Raw genomic sequence first — 17568 nt, 5'->3', positions numbered from 1 at the left:
ATGTGGGATCCGGAGGTAAGATGAGTCAGCTGCAACTGAAAATGAGTACATTATTGAGCTGAAGATTCTTCCTTAATTATATTTAGTTTATGTGGTGCAGCCAGTAGAGGTGTGATCCACTTTGACACCAAAAAACAGTTTCACACACAACCACTAGGGGGAAATGTTGAGTGTGAGGGAAGTGGGCACACACTCATACACAGAAGCGTAGCTTGCCATTAGGCAAGGCAGGCAGATGCCTGGGGCCCCCAAGCCAGCAGGGGCCACCAGAGGGCCAAAAGATTTGACAGAAACGACCATCACATACCCCCTAAAAAGGACCCATGAGCCCAGCCCCTCCCTCACATGCTTCTCAAGAGAGAGAGAGAGAGAGAGAGAGAGAGAGAGAGAGAGAGATACAGCTGCGACCAAATGTGGAGAAGTTCTGCTTCTGGCAGCAAAAACAAAAGAAAAGGAGGATAAAGAGGAGGAAGGAGAGAAAGACAACAGCGAGTGTAATAAGTTACTGTAGTTGTATGTCTCTAAAGTGCTTTCTTTTAGCAGCCTTCATTGTTTGGCATGCTCTATTTCAAAACACATGAAAGTGGAAATTTGAATTTGCTTAAATGAATAGGCCACCGTTTTTACATACTGAGATATGTTCTTACCTTAGCTTTGACGAGTTCTTTAGGACCTGTCTGATCTTCCCCCGTGCCTTCAGTCACGTAAACACAGCGCAGACGGCGTTAGCATTTAGCCTCTCCCTCCCTCCTCTATAGCTCCAAAACAGGTCAAGATAGAAGCTACCAAGCTCTTCCACGTTTTCCCTATTTAAATATGGTTACGTGAAGTGTTCCACTACAAAGTATAATTACACGAAATTAAACAATGTGGATTTTCTAAGCGGATAAAAGGCGTAATAATACCAGGAGTAGTTTGAAATCCGCGCAGTAATCTTCACTTTACTGTGCGGATGCCTAAAGAACTCGTCAAAGCTAAGGTAAGAACATATCTCAGTATGTAAAAACGGTGGCCAATTCCTTTAATATCTTTTTAATCACTTATTTTTGCATTTCATATCTTGCCATATAAGGTTAGACCAGGACATGAAAAGAATAGGTGGACAAAATTTTGGGTAGAAAAGCATTTTTGGTGTACAAATATTAAGTTAGTTGACACTTGTGCATTCTGAGATATTAGTTAGTTAGATTAGTTAGATTAGTGGGAAAGTGTCTTGCGTAGAGTAAAATGGTTTAAGGAGACCGGTGAGTCCTAAAGTCCCGTGGTCGTATCATCATGGTGGTGGCCTTAAGGGAGTAGAAGTCTGAATCTCTCCACGAAAACCAGACGAGACCATCAGGACCAAGGAGGTTCTGGGCCCGAAGAGAGTACAGTCCACCCTGAAAACAGAGAGACCAGGGTTAGACCAGGATATAACCAGCAAGATCATCACCACAATCATCACCACCAGGATCATCATCACCACCAACAACATCACCATCACCAACACTACCAACAACATCATCATCATCATCATCATCATCATCGTCAATCATCATCAATCATCATCAATCATCATCACCACCAGAATCAACACTACCAACATCATCATCATCATCATCATCATCATCATCATCATCAATCATCATCAATCATCATCACCACCAGAATCAACACTACCAACATCATCATCATCATCATCATCATAATCATCATCATCATCATCATCATCATCATCACCAGAATCAACCCTACCATCATCATCACCACCAGGATCAACACCATCAACATCATCACCACAAGGATCAACACTATCAACATCAGCAGCTACAGTTTCTCCATCCTCCAAGGTCATGCGGGTGGAGTGGCTGAAGGACAACGAGATCATTGACCCGGCCGAGGACAGGAACTTCTACATCACCGTGGACACAACCTGATCATCAAGCAGGCGCGTCTGTCCCACACGGCCAACTACACCTGTGTGGCCAAGAACATCGTGGCCAAGCACAAGAGCTCCACCGCCGTGGTCATCGTCTACGGATTTCCCATCAACCAGTGCTCCTCCTGTGACCAAAACAGTGAAGATGGCGGCCGCGACGCAACGATCTTTCACCAAAGAAAATAAAAGAGTGGAAAAAGAGTGGTGCCACTGAATGGTGCTGCTGCCGGATGCTCTCTCATCCAATGCAATTTCTCCATCTGTGAGATCAATAAAGTACCATCTTATCTTATCTTATCTTATCACCACCACCAGGATCAACACTATCAACATCATCACCACCAGGATCAACACTATCAACATCATCACCACCAGGATCAACACTATCAACATCATCACCACCAGGATCAACATTATCAACATCATCACCACCAGGATCAACACTATCAACATCATCACCACCAGGATCAACACTATCAACATCATCACCACCAGGATCAACACTATCAACATCATCACCAGAATCAACACTATCAACATCATCACCACCAGGATCAACACTATCAACATCACCACCAGAATCAACACTATCAACATCACCACCACCAGGATCAACACTATCAACATCATCACCAGAATCAACACTATCAACATCATCACCACCAGAATCAACACTATCAACATCATCACCACCAGGATCAACACTATCAACATCATCACCACCAGAATCAACACTATCAACATCATCACCACCAGGATCAACACTATCAACATCATCACCAGAATCAACACTATCAACATCATCACCACCAGGATCAACACTATCAACATCATCACCACCAGGATCAACACTATCAACATCATCACCACCAGAATCAACACTATCAACATCATCACCACCAGGATCAACACTATCAACATCATCACCACCAGGATCAACACTATCAACATCATCACCACCAGGATCAACACTATCAACATCATCACCACCAGAATCAACACTATCAACATCACCACCACCAGAATCAACACTATCAACATCATCACCAGAATCAACACTATCAACATCACCACCAGAATCAACACTATCAACATCATCACCACCAGAATCAACACTATCAACATCACCACCACCAGAATCAACACTATCAACATCATCACCAGAATCAACACTATCAACATCACCACCAGAATCAACACTATCAACATCACCACCACCAGAATCAACACTATCAACATCATCACCAGAATCAACACTATCAACATCACCACCAGAATCAACACTATCAACATCATCACCACCAGAATCAACACTATCAACATCACCACCACCAGAATCAACACTATCAACATCATCACCAGAATCAACACTATCAACATCACCACCAGAATCAACACTATCAACATCACCACCACCAGGATCAACACCACCAACATTATCAGCACCAGGATCAATGTAACCCCCATTAAAATGATAATACAATTCTGTCTGCTCCCTCTCTCTCTCCTGCACTCCTCCGAGTTCTCGCGGAAACGCGCGGTGCACGTGATGCATGTGTATCATGTGACAGATTAGTTTTAATCATGGCGGTGCCGGCATTCAGACAGGCGAAGGGGGAAACCTTTCTCAGGGCTGCAACAGGTCAGTAATCCGACTAAACGTAATCCTGAATAAATGTCATCTGTATAACTATCGCCTCCAGGATCAACATCATCATCATCATCACCACTAGGACCAACATCATCATCACCACTAGAGGCTGATGCTATTGCTAACCAGCTCCTGGAAAATGTTTCTAGAATCTAGATGTTTTTCCTAGAAAGACTGACAATGATTTGTTTTGTAGGCTTGAAATGATGTAATGCTGCATATTATATCTTATTGATAGTGCATAATATATAGTTGCTTAGAATCTCTTAAAGAGGGGGTATAATGCTTTTTTCAATCACATAGCACCAGTCTATATCTCACTACAATGATGACAAACCTTCTGTTGGTCTGTAAATGCAGTAAATTGGAATAACTGCCTTGTATAAAATGTCTCTCTCAAAATGGCTGTAGTGAATGTCTTGAAATAGGCCTCTGTCTCTTTAAGAACCTCTGACCCTTTCCGACACGCCCCTTCCACACGCCCCCTGGTTGGTTACTCGGCTGGTGACGAAAGCTCGGAGGCGTCTCCAGGAGGTGGGGGCGTTCCTAGGAGGACTCCGGCAAACCTATCCCTAAAATGGCCGCCATCAGAGTTTTTACACATTACTCAAAAATACGCCTGCCCTTGAATGCAGAAGTAGAATTGTCCACACTGGGTCAGTACACCTCATGGTTTCTGTCTGTGTTAGTTTCTGTTTGGGGGGATGAGGCCAAGCACTCTTGGCTATTTTGTTTACATACTCTCTCCAAAAGCCAAAAACACAATTTTTAGTTTCATAAAGGCAAGGCAAGGCAAGGCAAGGCAACTTTATGTATACTGCGCATTTCGTACACAAGGCAACTCAATACGTCTAAAGTCCAGCTGGCTCATATTCTCTTTGTGATAGGATAGTAACCTTGTAGTCTCTTAAAACTACATGCCATTCTAAAGATAATACATAAAACATAAACCACTATCAAAAAGATTCCTGGGCTGGAGATGAGTCCCATCCGGCCCTGTACATAGCGTACCTCCTCAGCGCAAAATGTCTAGTCTAAAGCCTGCGTTTGTTTTGTCAAAATGTTAAAAAACTGGGTATGGATATTTTTCTTCTTCTCTAGAACGACTGAGAGCCAGCACAAACATATTGTCAATAATTGTAAAACCTAGCCACTCAACCAATACTGTCACGGGTTTGAGTGAATTTGAGCCCAAACTCATCCGGTTACATGGAAAATTGATGTTCCATTAAAATCATTCAGACCAAGTTCAGACCTGGCTCAGACCTGGTAGTAGACTCCGTTGAGATTGGCCTGGTAACAGTGCCTGAACCACCAGCCGCTGTGGCAGACTTCGGCGCAGAGGTGCCCAGAGTCTGGGGTCCCGAAGTCCTGACCGTCATGGTACCACCCAAACGAGTCTGAGACGGAGCCCGAGAACCCTGACACATGAAGGCGGAAGCGGCCCTGCTCCGACTCGATACTGAAGAGACAAAGAGTTCAGGCCTGGTTTAGCCATCAAAAACCCAATGGAGTAAAAACGTTCTTCATCAATTCTGGAGATCACATTTGTTTGGTCTAAATGGTGTATGAATACAATCTCAAGATCCAACTGGTCAGTTGTTCTGTGCTATTAAATCTGAGTAACACATTTGTGGACAGTGGGACTGACTTAAAATTGTAAATTGTAAAATTGACAACAGTTTTACTGTCTTTATATGTAGACCAGGACTGTCTTTGTGAAACGGACTGGACTGGAGTGATCAGGTTTGTGAAAACCTTCTTTGTGATACAGAAAATAATAGGAGTCTTTCACTACAGCTTGTTGTCATTATCTTGACTGTCGGATATTTGTAGAGACATCACATTTTCTGAAGTCCTGGCCATCTGAATTTAAATTAAATCTGTTCAATCCAAACTGACCCTGACTGAATTAAACTGGTTCAAAGTGGACTAACCAGCCAGACGCTTCACCTTTCTGTTCAAAATAAGAACCGTCTGGGCCACTGCTCACAATTATTTTCCAATTTTACCACTCACGGACCGAGAGGCGAGAGTTCATCACACCAAGAGAGGGAAGCTATCAGTCTTCCAAAACATTAAAGATGGTATGCGTGGCGACCAACACTGTTTTCTTCTGCTCTTTCGTCTTTCGTTTTAAATAAAAAACGGTGTTGTATTGGCAGACACGCCATCCCTTTCTTGTTTAATGTTTACTGAAAAGGCTTCCTGCAGCTTGTTCCTGTTCCTGCGTCATATGCAGCATTTCTCTCGTTGGTTGAGCCCGTCTGTCAATCACGGCCACTGAGAAATCGCTGAAATCACGTTTGCTCCTAGGCTGCATATCTACAATCTTGAAAACACATGTTGTTTGGCTGGCCATACAAAAGAACTTGATTGTCAATAGTTAATCACGGCTTTCTAAAATGCACTAAGACCTAATGCGGCTCCCGTGGCAGGTGCGGGTGATTACTGTGAATTGTCAATGTGAAAGACACGCATACGTGTGGTTAATTACAGCGCATGGCGTGGTTTAGAGTGGGTGAACACGGTGTACGGAGGAAGTGGAGTCCAACACCCATATTCGGGAAAAAGGACACAGGAGATCATCTGGAAAGAAAACCCTGGCATTCGGGTCAGAGGAATTATACGCTTATGCGTATAGCAACTTATGAAAACACGAACGCGGACGAAATAAAGAACGCACTAGATTACAAACATGTTTGAAATGACAGGGTGGCGCAGCGGTTAGTACTCCTCATGCTTCACAGCTAGAAGAACCTGGGTTTCGATTCCCAGTTCCACTGTGTAGTAGTGCAGGGCAGAAGTGGAACATAATGACCTCATTTCAGGCCCTTCCCCTCTGTGTGAGAACCACTAACCCCTAAACCATCAGTCTGGGATTTAGGACTACTCTAGTCAACGACTTTACCCCCTTCTATTCACCAAACTACTGTCCTGATAGTCTGCTAGAGACAACAAGAAGATAGTTCAAATCAGGGCTCCCTTTTTTCCTGCTAGAGACCTGTGCAGGACCCGGTGTTGCAGTGAAGTTTTGAAAAAGTTTGCACAAGCTGAGGGGCTGCGGTGCTGGTGACAGAACGATGTAGGAACTGCACTGAACACAGTGAGCTGCTTGAGGCTGCGCTGAGTGTCTGTAATAAAACCAGTTGAACTGGAGTGCACAGAACACATGTAGTGAGCGGCGCCTGGCATGGCGGGAGGCATGCAGCCACGCTAGAGCGAAGAAGCACTCACACCTTGGGGGTGAAGGTCTCTCCGCTCATTCACTTCAGCTCCGTTTTGCTGTCGGAGAGCCTGTCGCTGATTGTCGGTGATTTGACTGAAAAGCGGGACACTTGCGGCTGGGGGGCCCTACTCAACTTGCGTAGTCTTCGTGTAGGAAAAAACGACTCTGTGGACGGAGCCTTTCTGAATGAAGTTTGCATGTGTATGCGTAGGTTTTCATCATTGGAGATGGGTCACTGGCCCACGCTGGCAGCTCACTGCTCAGGTTGCTCCAACAACATTGAGGATGGGTCAAATGCAGAGAACGGATTTTCCTACGGTGATTAATAAAGTATAACTTAACTTCACTTAAATGGGATTTTATCATGAAATGATATGGCTGGACAGAATGTTACTGCATTTGGTTATAGCATTTATTGGTGCCTTTCCCAGAACAGATGAAGTCTAAACGCAACCAAACCAATGCTAAGGGGTCAGGAGGTGAGGTTAGTACCTGAACTGCTCATAGAGAGCATGATGGTGCACGTGGGTCCAATCCAGTAGGTGAATCCTGAGGCTGCATTGCCTCTGAGTGACCAGCAGGTGGAGCGGTGTGTTTCCAAGCCAGTGTTCGGATCGTAAATCTCCAAATCCTGCGCTGTACTCATCCCAACCACGATTAAAATTCACCGAACCATCACGGCGCCGCTGGAAAACCGTCCACCCTCCGCCTGCACAGAGACCGGGTTTAGACCAGGTGTAGATGCAGCCAGTGGCATAGGGCAGGGGTTCCCAAACCTTTACTGCAGCGACCCCCAATTTGGCCAATTCTGGACCCCCCACTGTAAAACATAATCAGGTTTTCTTCTTTTAAAAATATTTTGTTTGGAAAACCTCTCGCAACCCCCCCCGGCGCCCACTTTGGGAACCCCTGGCATTGGGAACAATTCATGGGTAGAACAAAGTAATTGATTAAATTAGTCCAACACATTCTGGAACATTTGTGAACAAGATTAAAGGGACTATACAGAGTTTAAAATTTTTTAAATGAAGTATTTTCCTCTCCTACATGTTCCAACAATGTCCTAATGTGTAGAATGAGCTCAGACCTGTTCACCACAACTTCCTCTAAAATCCGGAATGTCACTGAAAAAGGTGTTAATTCGGGTCCGAAGTGTCGTCATGCACAAGCTTAATATAGAAGCTGCAGTTACACATATGACCTGAGGTGGCAGTAGTGAGTATAAAATGGCTAACTTGCATCTAGCCCCTTTAAGTTAAAAAGCAGTTGGCTTCTACAAATACAGTGCCTCTCTAAAGTATTCACACACCTTGAACTTTTGCACATTTTGTCATGTTTACAACCCTAAACATAAAGATTTTATTTTAATTTTTTTACTGAACGTTCACACACAAGTAACAGACAACTGTGAAGTGAAAGCAAAATGATACATGATTCTGTAATTTTTCAAAAAATTGAAAAGTGAAAAGTGGGGCGTGCATAAGTATTCATACAGCATGAATGAATACTTTGTGGAACCCCCTTTTACTGCAATAACAGCAGCAAGTCTTTTGGGGTCTGACTCTACAAGATTTGCACATGTAGAGACATGTAGAGACATTTTAGCCCATTCCTCTTTACAAAACAACTCAAGCTCTGTCACACTAGAAGGAGAGCGTTTGTGAACAGCAGTTTTCAGATCTTTCTACATATTTTCAATAGGATTTAGGTCAGGACTTTGACTGGGCCATTCTAACACATTAATATGTTTTTATTGAACCATTCCATTGTAGATTTATCTTTGTGTTTAGGGTCATTGTCCTGCTGAAGGTGAATCTCCGCCCCAGCCTCAGTTCTCAGCAGGTTTTCCTCCAAAATGTCCCTGTATTTGGCTCCATCCATCTTCCCAACTATTCTTACAATCTCCCCAGTCCCCGCTGAGGAAGAGCAGCCCCACAGCATGATGCTCCCCCCTGTATATTTGACACTGGGGATGGTGCACTCAGGACGATGAGCAGTGTCAGGTTTGATCCATACAAAACGTTTTGCATTTGGGCCAAAAAGTTACATTTTTGTCTCATCTGACCAAAGCTCCTTCTTCCACATGGAGCTGTGTCCTCCATATGACTTCTACAAACTTCAAACGGGATTTCTTATGGCCTCCTTTCAATAATGTCTTTCTTCTTCCACTCGTCCATGAAGGCCAGATTTGTGTAGATACGACTTATAGTTGTCCCATGTACAGATTCCCCCAGCTCAGCGGCAGGACTTCAGCTCCTCCAGACTTATCTTGGGGCACTTGGTTGTATTTCTTACCAGTGTCCTCCTTGTTCGGTCTTTTAGTTTAGGTGAACGACCACGTCTTGGTAAGTTGGCAGTGGTGCTTTACTCTTTCCATTTCTGAATGATGGATTGAACAGTTGCTCCGGGAGATGTTTAAATCTTGGGAAATCTTTGTATAACTTAATGCTGCTTTAAACTTCTCCACAGTTTTATCCCTGACCTCTCTGGTGCTCCTTGGCCTTCATGATGTTGTTTAGTGACCAATACACTCCGACCACAGCTCTGAGGGCCTAAAAGAACAGCTGAAATTAAACTGAGAGTAGATTACACACAGGTGGCTCTATTTCATGGTTAGGCCAAGGTGTGAACATTCTGCAGTCATGAGGAATGTTATAAAGGCAATTTAATGCACTCAGAAAATGCTGTATGAATACTTATGCACGCCCCACTTTTCACTTTTCTATTTTTGGAAAAATAACGGAATCATGTATCATTTTGCTTTCACTTCACAGTTGTCTGTTCAAAATAAAATCTTTATGTTTAGGGTTGTAAACATGACAAAATGTGCAAAAGTCCAAGGTGTATGAATACTTTCGAGAGGCACTGTAGGTAAACACACCTCAAAGATGGACGACTTCAGACTTGTGTGCAAGACTGCCCAGAAATCTCTTAGTTCTGGAAGACTTTTGCAAAGAAGAAAAGGCAAAAATTCCTCCTTGGCTAACTGGAAAAGCGTCTAATGCAATGATACTTTGATACTTGCCATATTGGAAGACTGCCAGGTGTTCTCTGCAGGTACCCAAACTTTTGCTCTTGCATTTTTCTTATTTGTGTTATTTTGACAATGTAATGTAAATACAACCAGATTTTTTTATGTTATAGGAATGTCTGTACGCTCATGCCTTTTGGAGATAATTTCATTTTCCCCTTGCTTCATTGTTCATGTCGCTAGACGTTTTAATCTGTGGTGCCTAAACTTTCGCACACCATGTCATTTTTCAGGTCAGAGAAGCACAACCTATTGGTAATCACAGCCACCATCACAGAGCAGTCAAGCTAATCGACCCCGACTTTAGGATCCTCTGTTCTAGCAGTGTGATCTGAACTGCAAAAGGGAAAACAAGGGGAGGATCACTGTCACTGGGAATAAGGAGGAAATAGAAATCTGGAAACACCTTTATCGCAGGTGAAGGGCTCCTCTGCTAATGAAGTGAGTGAGTGGTTGGTGGTGGTTGGAGGGGCCGATGTCGCAAACTGGTTGCCAGTCTACTCCAGGGCAGCTGTGGCTACAATAGTAGCTTACCACCACCAGGTATGGAGTGAATGAATAATGCAATATAAAGCGCATCCTATGCAACTGAAATAACATTTGACATACTGCAAAAATGTAATTTTCTTGCCAGATATGACATGAGGTCAGTCACAATAATCAAAGTGTTACAAAATAACTCAAAACAAATAAAACAGTTTAAGTGTGTTTCCCATTTCATTACAGTGCACTGCGTTAGAAGGGCCAGACACAAGACGGCCGCCAGAATTGCCATTGTTCCAACGTAAAAGATCTTAACACATTGAGGCCGCACTGTTTTTGGAATTTAGCTGTAGAGTGCCAACAATCCAGACCATTTTTCATGATATTTGTAGCACCACAGCGTATTCTATGTTATAGCCATGGACACATGCTGTGGCTCATTTGAAAGGGGAGACTCTAAACTCTCCGTAGGTGAAAACAGTTTAATTCGACGGGCCTCGGTACCTGAGAAATCTAAGCTAAACACAGGCTAGTTTTGATTAAAATCACAGATTTTTTTTTTTAGAAACGGAGACATCACATCTTTTATGAAACACACTCCTTTCTGTTTAACTCCTCTCTCCTCCTCTGCTCCTCTACAGACAAAAACGTTACGGGAAGAGGCAAATGCTTTAATATCTCAGTTCATCATTGTTGACACGTATTGAAACTCCGAGTGTTGCCGCAGATCGATTGCTTTTTTTTTCAGTTAAACAGCCTGGTTCTCGGATTGAAGACTTAAACAGGATGTTTCTCAGCCGTCCTTGGACCAATTTTAACCATTTAAAAACTCAGAGAAATGTGAAAAGTTTCGATCCTTCCATTAGCCTGGCTAACACCAGACTAAAATCACAAGTGATATTTAGTCTGGGGACCACCAATTCATTTTCTCGTAGGAGAGGTGTGGTTTACGAGCGTCCATAGTCGTTTATTGGGCGATACGGAAAAAAAAAAAAAAAAGTCTCATGCGTCTGCACGTAGCCATAGCCAATCGTATCATCGTATGAGATGACGTATGACGTACCCGCTGTAAACTTTTGAGCTAAATTATTTAGAACAAGGTCTAAAGCTTGATCAAAAAATACCATCGTGTCTGCTGCTGTCATGTTGGATCCGTAAATAAACTTTTTTTTTAATTATCCGTAAATAAACTACAAGCTTCCATATATCGAATAGCGCGTCATCGTCTTGCCGTCCCTCCTCGCTCTGTGATTGGTTCCCAAATCCACCGGAGATTTGGCCATGGTCCCCAGGCTGTTGTGCAGTTCGAAATAATTCGAGCGCACACAGCAGCCTGGTGTTAGCCAGGTTATCCTTCCATGGGAATCCGCTCTGCTTTGTAAAACGCGCTCACGAGAGCAAGAGAGAAGTGTTGGCTTTACTGCTTCGCTGCGCAACACCACGCGCCCTCGGAATAAAAAAAGAAAAGAAATGCAAATATATATATGAAATGTCCACATGTTACTTTTGACAAGTTTTGGATCGTCATCTATTTCAGTTCTTTTCATCAATAAGGTGTATGAGAGTGTCTAGTTTCATGATTTAAAAAAACTTCTGTTTTTGGCACTCAATGTGTTATATTAAAGATCCTGGGGGCCCTCATGTGGAAGTTCCTTGGGAAAGGGAAGTCTTACCGTCTGTCTCCATGTCGCAGTAGACTGGAAGTGACACGCCTGGCACCAGGACTACAGAGTAGATCCCAGAACGATGGACGCCATTCTGGATCAAAGATGCACAGTCCGAGGGACACGAGGAGACCACAGGAACCGCTGGGGGAGGACAGGGCTGAACATCAGAATCGTCTACAGTCAGACAACACTGAACGCCCTCTGTCTACTGAATGTGCAATCAGACAACAATGAACGCCCTCTGTCTACTGAATCTACAGTCAGCCAAAACTGAACGCCCTCTGTCTACTGAATCTACTGTCAGCCATCACTGAACGCCCTCTGTCTACTGAATCTACTGTCAGCCAACACTGAACGCCCTCTGTCTACTGAATCTACTGTCAGCCAACACTGAACGCCCTCTGTCTACTGAATCTACTGTCAGACAACACTGAATGCCCTCTGTCTACTGAATCTACTGTCAGCCAACACTGAACGCCCTCTGTCTACTGAATCTACTGTCAGCCAACACTGAACGCCCTCTGTCTACTGAATCTACTGTCAGCCAACAATGAACGCCCTCTGTCTACTGAATCTACTGTCAGCCAACACTGAACGCCCTCTGTCTACTGAATCTACAGTCAACCAACACTGAACGCCCTCTGTCTACTGAATCTACAATCAGACAACACTGAACGCCCTCTGTCTACTGAATCTACAATCAGACAACACTGAACGCCCTCTGTCTACTGAATCTACTGTCAGCCAACACTGAACGCCCTCTGTCTACTGAATCTACAATCAGACAACACTGAACGCCCTCTGTCTACTGAATCTACTGTCAGCCAACACTGAACGCCCTCTGTCTACTGAATCTACAGTCAACCAACACTGAACGCCCTCTGTCTACTGAATCTACTGTCAGCCAACACTGAACGCCCTCTGTCTACTGAATCTACTGTCAGCCAACACTGAACGCCCTCTGTCTACTGAATCTACAGTCAACCAACACTGAACGCCCTCTGTCTACTGAATCTACTGTCAGCCAACACTGAACGCCCTCTGTCTACTGAATCTACTGTCAGCCAACACTGAACGCCCTCTGTCTACTGAATCTACAGTCAACCAACACTGAACGCCCTCTGTCTACTGAATCTACTGTCAGCCAACACTGAACGCCCTCTGTCTACTGAATCTACAGTCAACCAACACTGAACGCCCTCTGTCTACTGAATCTACAGTCAACCAACACTGAACGCCCTCTGTCTACTGAATCTACTGTCAGACAACACTGAACGCCCTCTGTCTACTGAATCTACAGTCAACCAACACTGAACGCCCTCTGTCTACTGAATCTACTGTCAGCCAACACTGAACGCCCTCTGTCTACTGAATCTACTGTCAGCCAACACTGAACGCCCTCTGTCTACTGAATCTACTGTCAGCCAACACTGAACGCCCTCTGTCTACTGAATCTACAGTCAACCAACACTGAACGCCCTCTGTCTACTGAATCTACTGTCAGCCAACACTGAACGCCCTCTGTCTACTGAATCTACTGTCAGCCAACACTGAACGCCCTCTGTCTACTGAATCTACAGTCAGCCAACACTGAACGCCCTCTGTCTACTGAATCTACTGTCAGCCAACACTGAACGCCCTCTGTCTACTGAATCTACAATCAGCCAACACTGAACGCCCTCTGTCTACTGAATCTACTGTCAGCCAACACTGAACGCCCTCTGTCTACTGAATCTACTGTCAGCCAACACTGAACGCCCTCTGTCTACTGAATCTACAATCAGCCAACACTGAACGCCCTCTGTCTACTGAATCTACTGTCAGCCATCACTGAACGCCCTCTGTCTACTGAATCTACAATCAGCCAACACTGAACGCCCTCTGTCTACTGAATCTACTGTCAGCCAACACTGAACGCCCTCTGTCTACTGAATCTACTGTCAGCCAACACTGAACGCCCTCTGTCTACTGAATCTACAATCAGCCAACACTGAACGCCCTCTGTCTACTGAATCTACTGTCAGCCAACACTGAACGCCCTCTGTCTACTGAATCTACTGTCAGCCAACACTGAACGCCCTCTGTCTACTGAATCTACTGTCAGCCAACACTGAACGCCCTCTGTCTACTGAATCTACAATCAGCCAACACTGAACGCCCTCTGTCTACTGAATCTACTGTCAGCCATCACTGAACGCCCTCTGTCTACTGAATTTTCAGTCTATAGGTCTGTCCTGCACCAGGACTAAGGCTAAAGTCATACATGTGTTTGAGTGTGTGGGCGTACATGTGTACTGTGGCGTGTGATAGGGGCTGATGTGCACACGTGCACTCCGTAAGATGAGAAGAGCCAGAGTCCCAGCCTCCGCTATGTGCAACTGCTACAGAGGGACTATAGAGAGCATCCTGACCAGCTCCATCACTGTGTGGTTCTTCTACAGAGGGACTATAGAGAGCATCCTGACCAGCTCCATCACTGTGTGGTTCTTCTACAGAGGGACTATAGAGAGCATCCTGACCAGCTCCATCACTGTGTGGTTCTTCTACAGAGGGACTATAGAGAGCACCCTGACCAGCTCCATCACTGTGTGGTTCTTCTACAGAGGGACTATAGAGAGCATCCTGACCAGCTCCATCACTGTGTGGTTCTTCTACAGAGGGACTATAGAGAGCATCCTGACCAGCTCCATCACTGTGTGGTTCTTCTACAGAGGGACTATAGAGAGCATCCTGACCAGCTCCATCACTGTGTGGCACGGCTCCAGCACTGTCTCCTGCTGAAGGAGCCTCCAGCACATCTTGAGAGCAGCGGAGAAGATCTGCGGAGCCCCTCTCCCCTCTATTAAGGAGATGTACTACACACATCTCACCCGCAAAGCCGTCAAAATCACCGGGGACCCCTCGCACCATCACACAGTCTCTTCAAGGTTATGCCTTCAGGGAGGAGACTGCGGAATCTACGGGTCAGTTCCAGTCGACTGAGGAACAGTTTCGTACACAGGGCCATCAGGAAGCTGAACTCCCTAACCTCCCTTCCACCCCTCTTCCCCTCCCCACAATCAAGGATGAGAGAAACATAATTTCAAACCATGCACATGGTTTGACAAATAAAAAATCTTGAATCTTGAATGTGTACCTGGGCGTGTGATACTGATGGGAGCTGATGTGCGCATGAGTATGGGCTTGCACATGGAACGCAGGATCCTGGACAGGTTTTGGAGTTGGGTCTGCAGCTCGTGCATCAGCGCGCCGTGCACGTGAAGCAGTGTGGACACCTCGGAGTGACGTACCTCCAACGCCAACAGACGACCAATCACAGATGAGTTCACCATCAAAAAGCTTTCAGACTGAAACAAAGAGGAACAGCTTTAAAGCCCCACTGCTCAACATTACAGGCCTCTGTGATGTAGTAGTAGCTCTGGTGACATCATTTTTTTGTCACCAAAAAAATGATGTCACCAGTCTTTTTTTTTTAATGTCCTCAGTTCTCTATCTCTCCACTCTGTTACATACTGTAGGTACGGGGCTGAATTCCCCTCCCACTAAAAACATGTACAGTAGACCAGGATGAATGATAGTGTGAGTGAATGAATGGTGGTGGTCAGAGGGACCGTCGGTGCCGATGTGTGCAGCCGCGACAGCCTTTCTGTCAGTCTCCCTGATATGAGGGGAAACTGAAGCTACAAACGTAGCTTACCACCACCAAGTGTGGAGTGAATGTACAAATGGTCTCATGTAAAGCGCTTTAGGACCATGTCAGTGAAAGGCGCTATATAAATAAAGCTGATGACCCCATTGCCATCAGGTGTGTCACCGACAGCCCTCTCTGTGCCCAATACAGCCTTATGTATTGTATTTGCAACGTGGGAACATCCACCCATGGCAATAAATAAGTCCAGAGGTGTTAAACCTTCGTTCGAAGATAAACAGCCCTCTCTCTCACATTTTCAGGTGATGAAACAAGATCTTTAGAGCCAACTACAAACGGCAGCTGCGAAATTCAAATGCTGAAGACGTTTTAGCACAGAGGACGCCACACTCTATTAGATGCCAATTTATACAACTTATCTGCAGAAAAAAGTGGATTTGTGGGTTAGGTCTCACCTGCAGATGTTTCACTCTCCTCTGGTGTTCCTTCAGCTCCTGTTTCATCTCGCTAACAGCCTCCTGGACCTGCTGCAGCTGCTGCTTCCTGGTTCCCGCTTCTCTTGGCAAATCAGACGCATCGGCCCGGCAGCGGAACATGTCGGGGCAGCGTTCCCGTGGTGACGACCCGGAACCGGTGGGAAGTGTGGCATGGATGCGGCAGAGGCCATCAGGAGTCACCTCACTGCGGAAGGACCCACAGCCAGAGGAATTATCTGACGAGAGAGCAGGGTTAGTCGACCTGTTCGATCAAAGTGTTTTTGATAATACACGAGAGTATTTAGGACATTTAATAATATTAATAATAATAATAATAATAATAATGGCTTACAAGCCGGTGTAACGCGCTTGTGTTGTGCTTTACAACACACTTGTGTGCTTTACAACAACACTGAATAATGACAGTGTCGTCACTATTCATTCACTCCATACTCGGTGGCGGTAAGCTATTGTTGTAGCCACAGCTGCCCTGGGGTAGACTGATGGAATCGTGGCAACCACCAGCTACTCACTCATTGTGGCCTATTGTACATGTTTTTAGTGGTAGGGGAAGCTGGAGTACCCAGAGGAAACCTCCGCAGACACGGGGAGAACATGCAAACTCCCCGTCCAGGATCATGTTTTTCTCTCCCTAATATTTGAAAGATATTCTTACAGAATAACATTAAAGCCTACAGTCATTAAAAGCCTATGACACAAACTGCAGTAAACCAGTCGGTGCAAATGTACTGCCACTGGCCCTCAGAAATCAAACTTGCGTATGGTGAAATCAGAGCATATGTGGGGTACGTTTATCAATCTGAGCAAATCCTACACCAAGTCAGGAGGTGGTGCACATGATGCACCAATTCTAGGCTGGTGAACAGTTTTTACAGCATGAATTGCATTGCCGTACTACGGAAACTCATTGCTGCCAATGTGAGTGAAACATTTTTGACTGCGCTTTCTCGCTTTCTCGAACGTAATACCATCTCGTTCTAACGAGTTGCCAATGTCGTTCGAACGAGTTGCCAAAAGCCCAACGCGCACCAGAGCGCAGCGGCGCATCATCTGACGCGCGTCCATTTCGGCACAGGCGGCGCGTCAGGGCACTTCAGTTCAGAGGCTTTTCCTCAAACCATGTGGTGCTTTAAACGCGTAGTTCATACATTTATCATTAATAAAATAAGACACGTATGTCCGTGTTGCGAGAGAGAGAGAGAAAGAGAAAACGTGGCTCTCTTTTGCAGGTTAATGGGGACTGGCGAGTTTAACATGCTCCACCTGAGCCCTGATGATGGTTCTGTCTCCGCTGCTTCCATCATCCCCTTAAACAAAGTGTACGACGGTCTCCCTGTTTGTCACAGCCGAGACCCGTCTGTGCCTCTGCAGCAGGTCAAAAACGTAGGCCTAGGTGTTTACCCCGCGGCACCGCGTCTGAGGAAAAGCCTCTGAACTGAAGTG

The 17568-nt window shown here is 45.1% G+C and overlaps 1 protein-coding gene across 1 annotated transcript; it reads right to left on the bottom strand.

Moving 5' to 3' along the window:
- Positions 1–1232: 1232 nt before the first annotated feature.
- LOC306970053 (fibrinogen-like protein 1) lies at positions 1233–17190 on the bottom strand (the record flags this gene model as incomplete). The annotated part of the gene is made up of 7 exons (XM_079565879.1): positions 1233–1379; positions 4836–5031; positions 7291–7507; positions 11986–12120; positions 15116–15326; positions 16084–16309; positions 17108–17190. 7 exons carry the CDS (start codon positions 17188–17190, stop codon positions 1233–1235), a joined length of 1215 nt encoding a protein of 404 aa, XP_079422005.1.
- Positions 17191–17568: the final 378 nt, after the last annotated feature.

Source organism: Gobius niger (assembly GCF_951799975.1).
Source record: "Gobius niger genome assembly, chromosome: 11".
NCBI classification, from domain to species: domain Eukaryota; kingdom Metazoa; phylum Chordata; class Actinopteri; order Gobiiformes; family Gobiidae; genus Gobius; species Gobius niger.
Note: the sequence above shows the minus strand (reverse complement) of the source record. Positions and strands in the feature narration are given on the sequence as shown.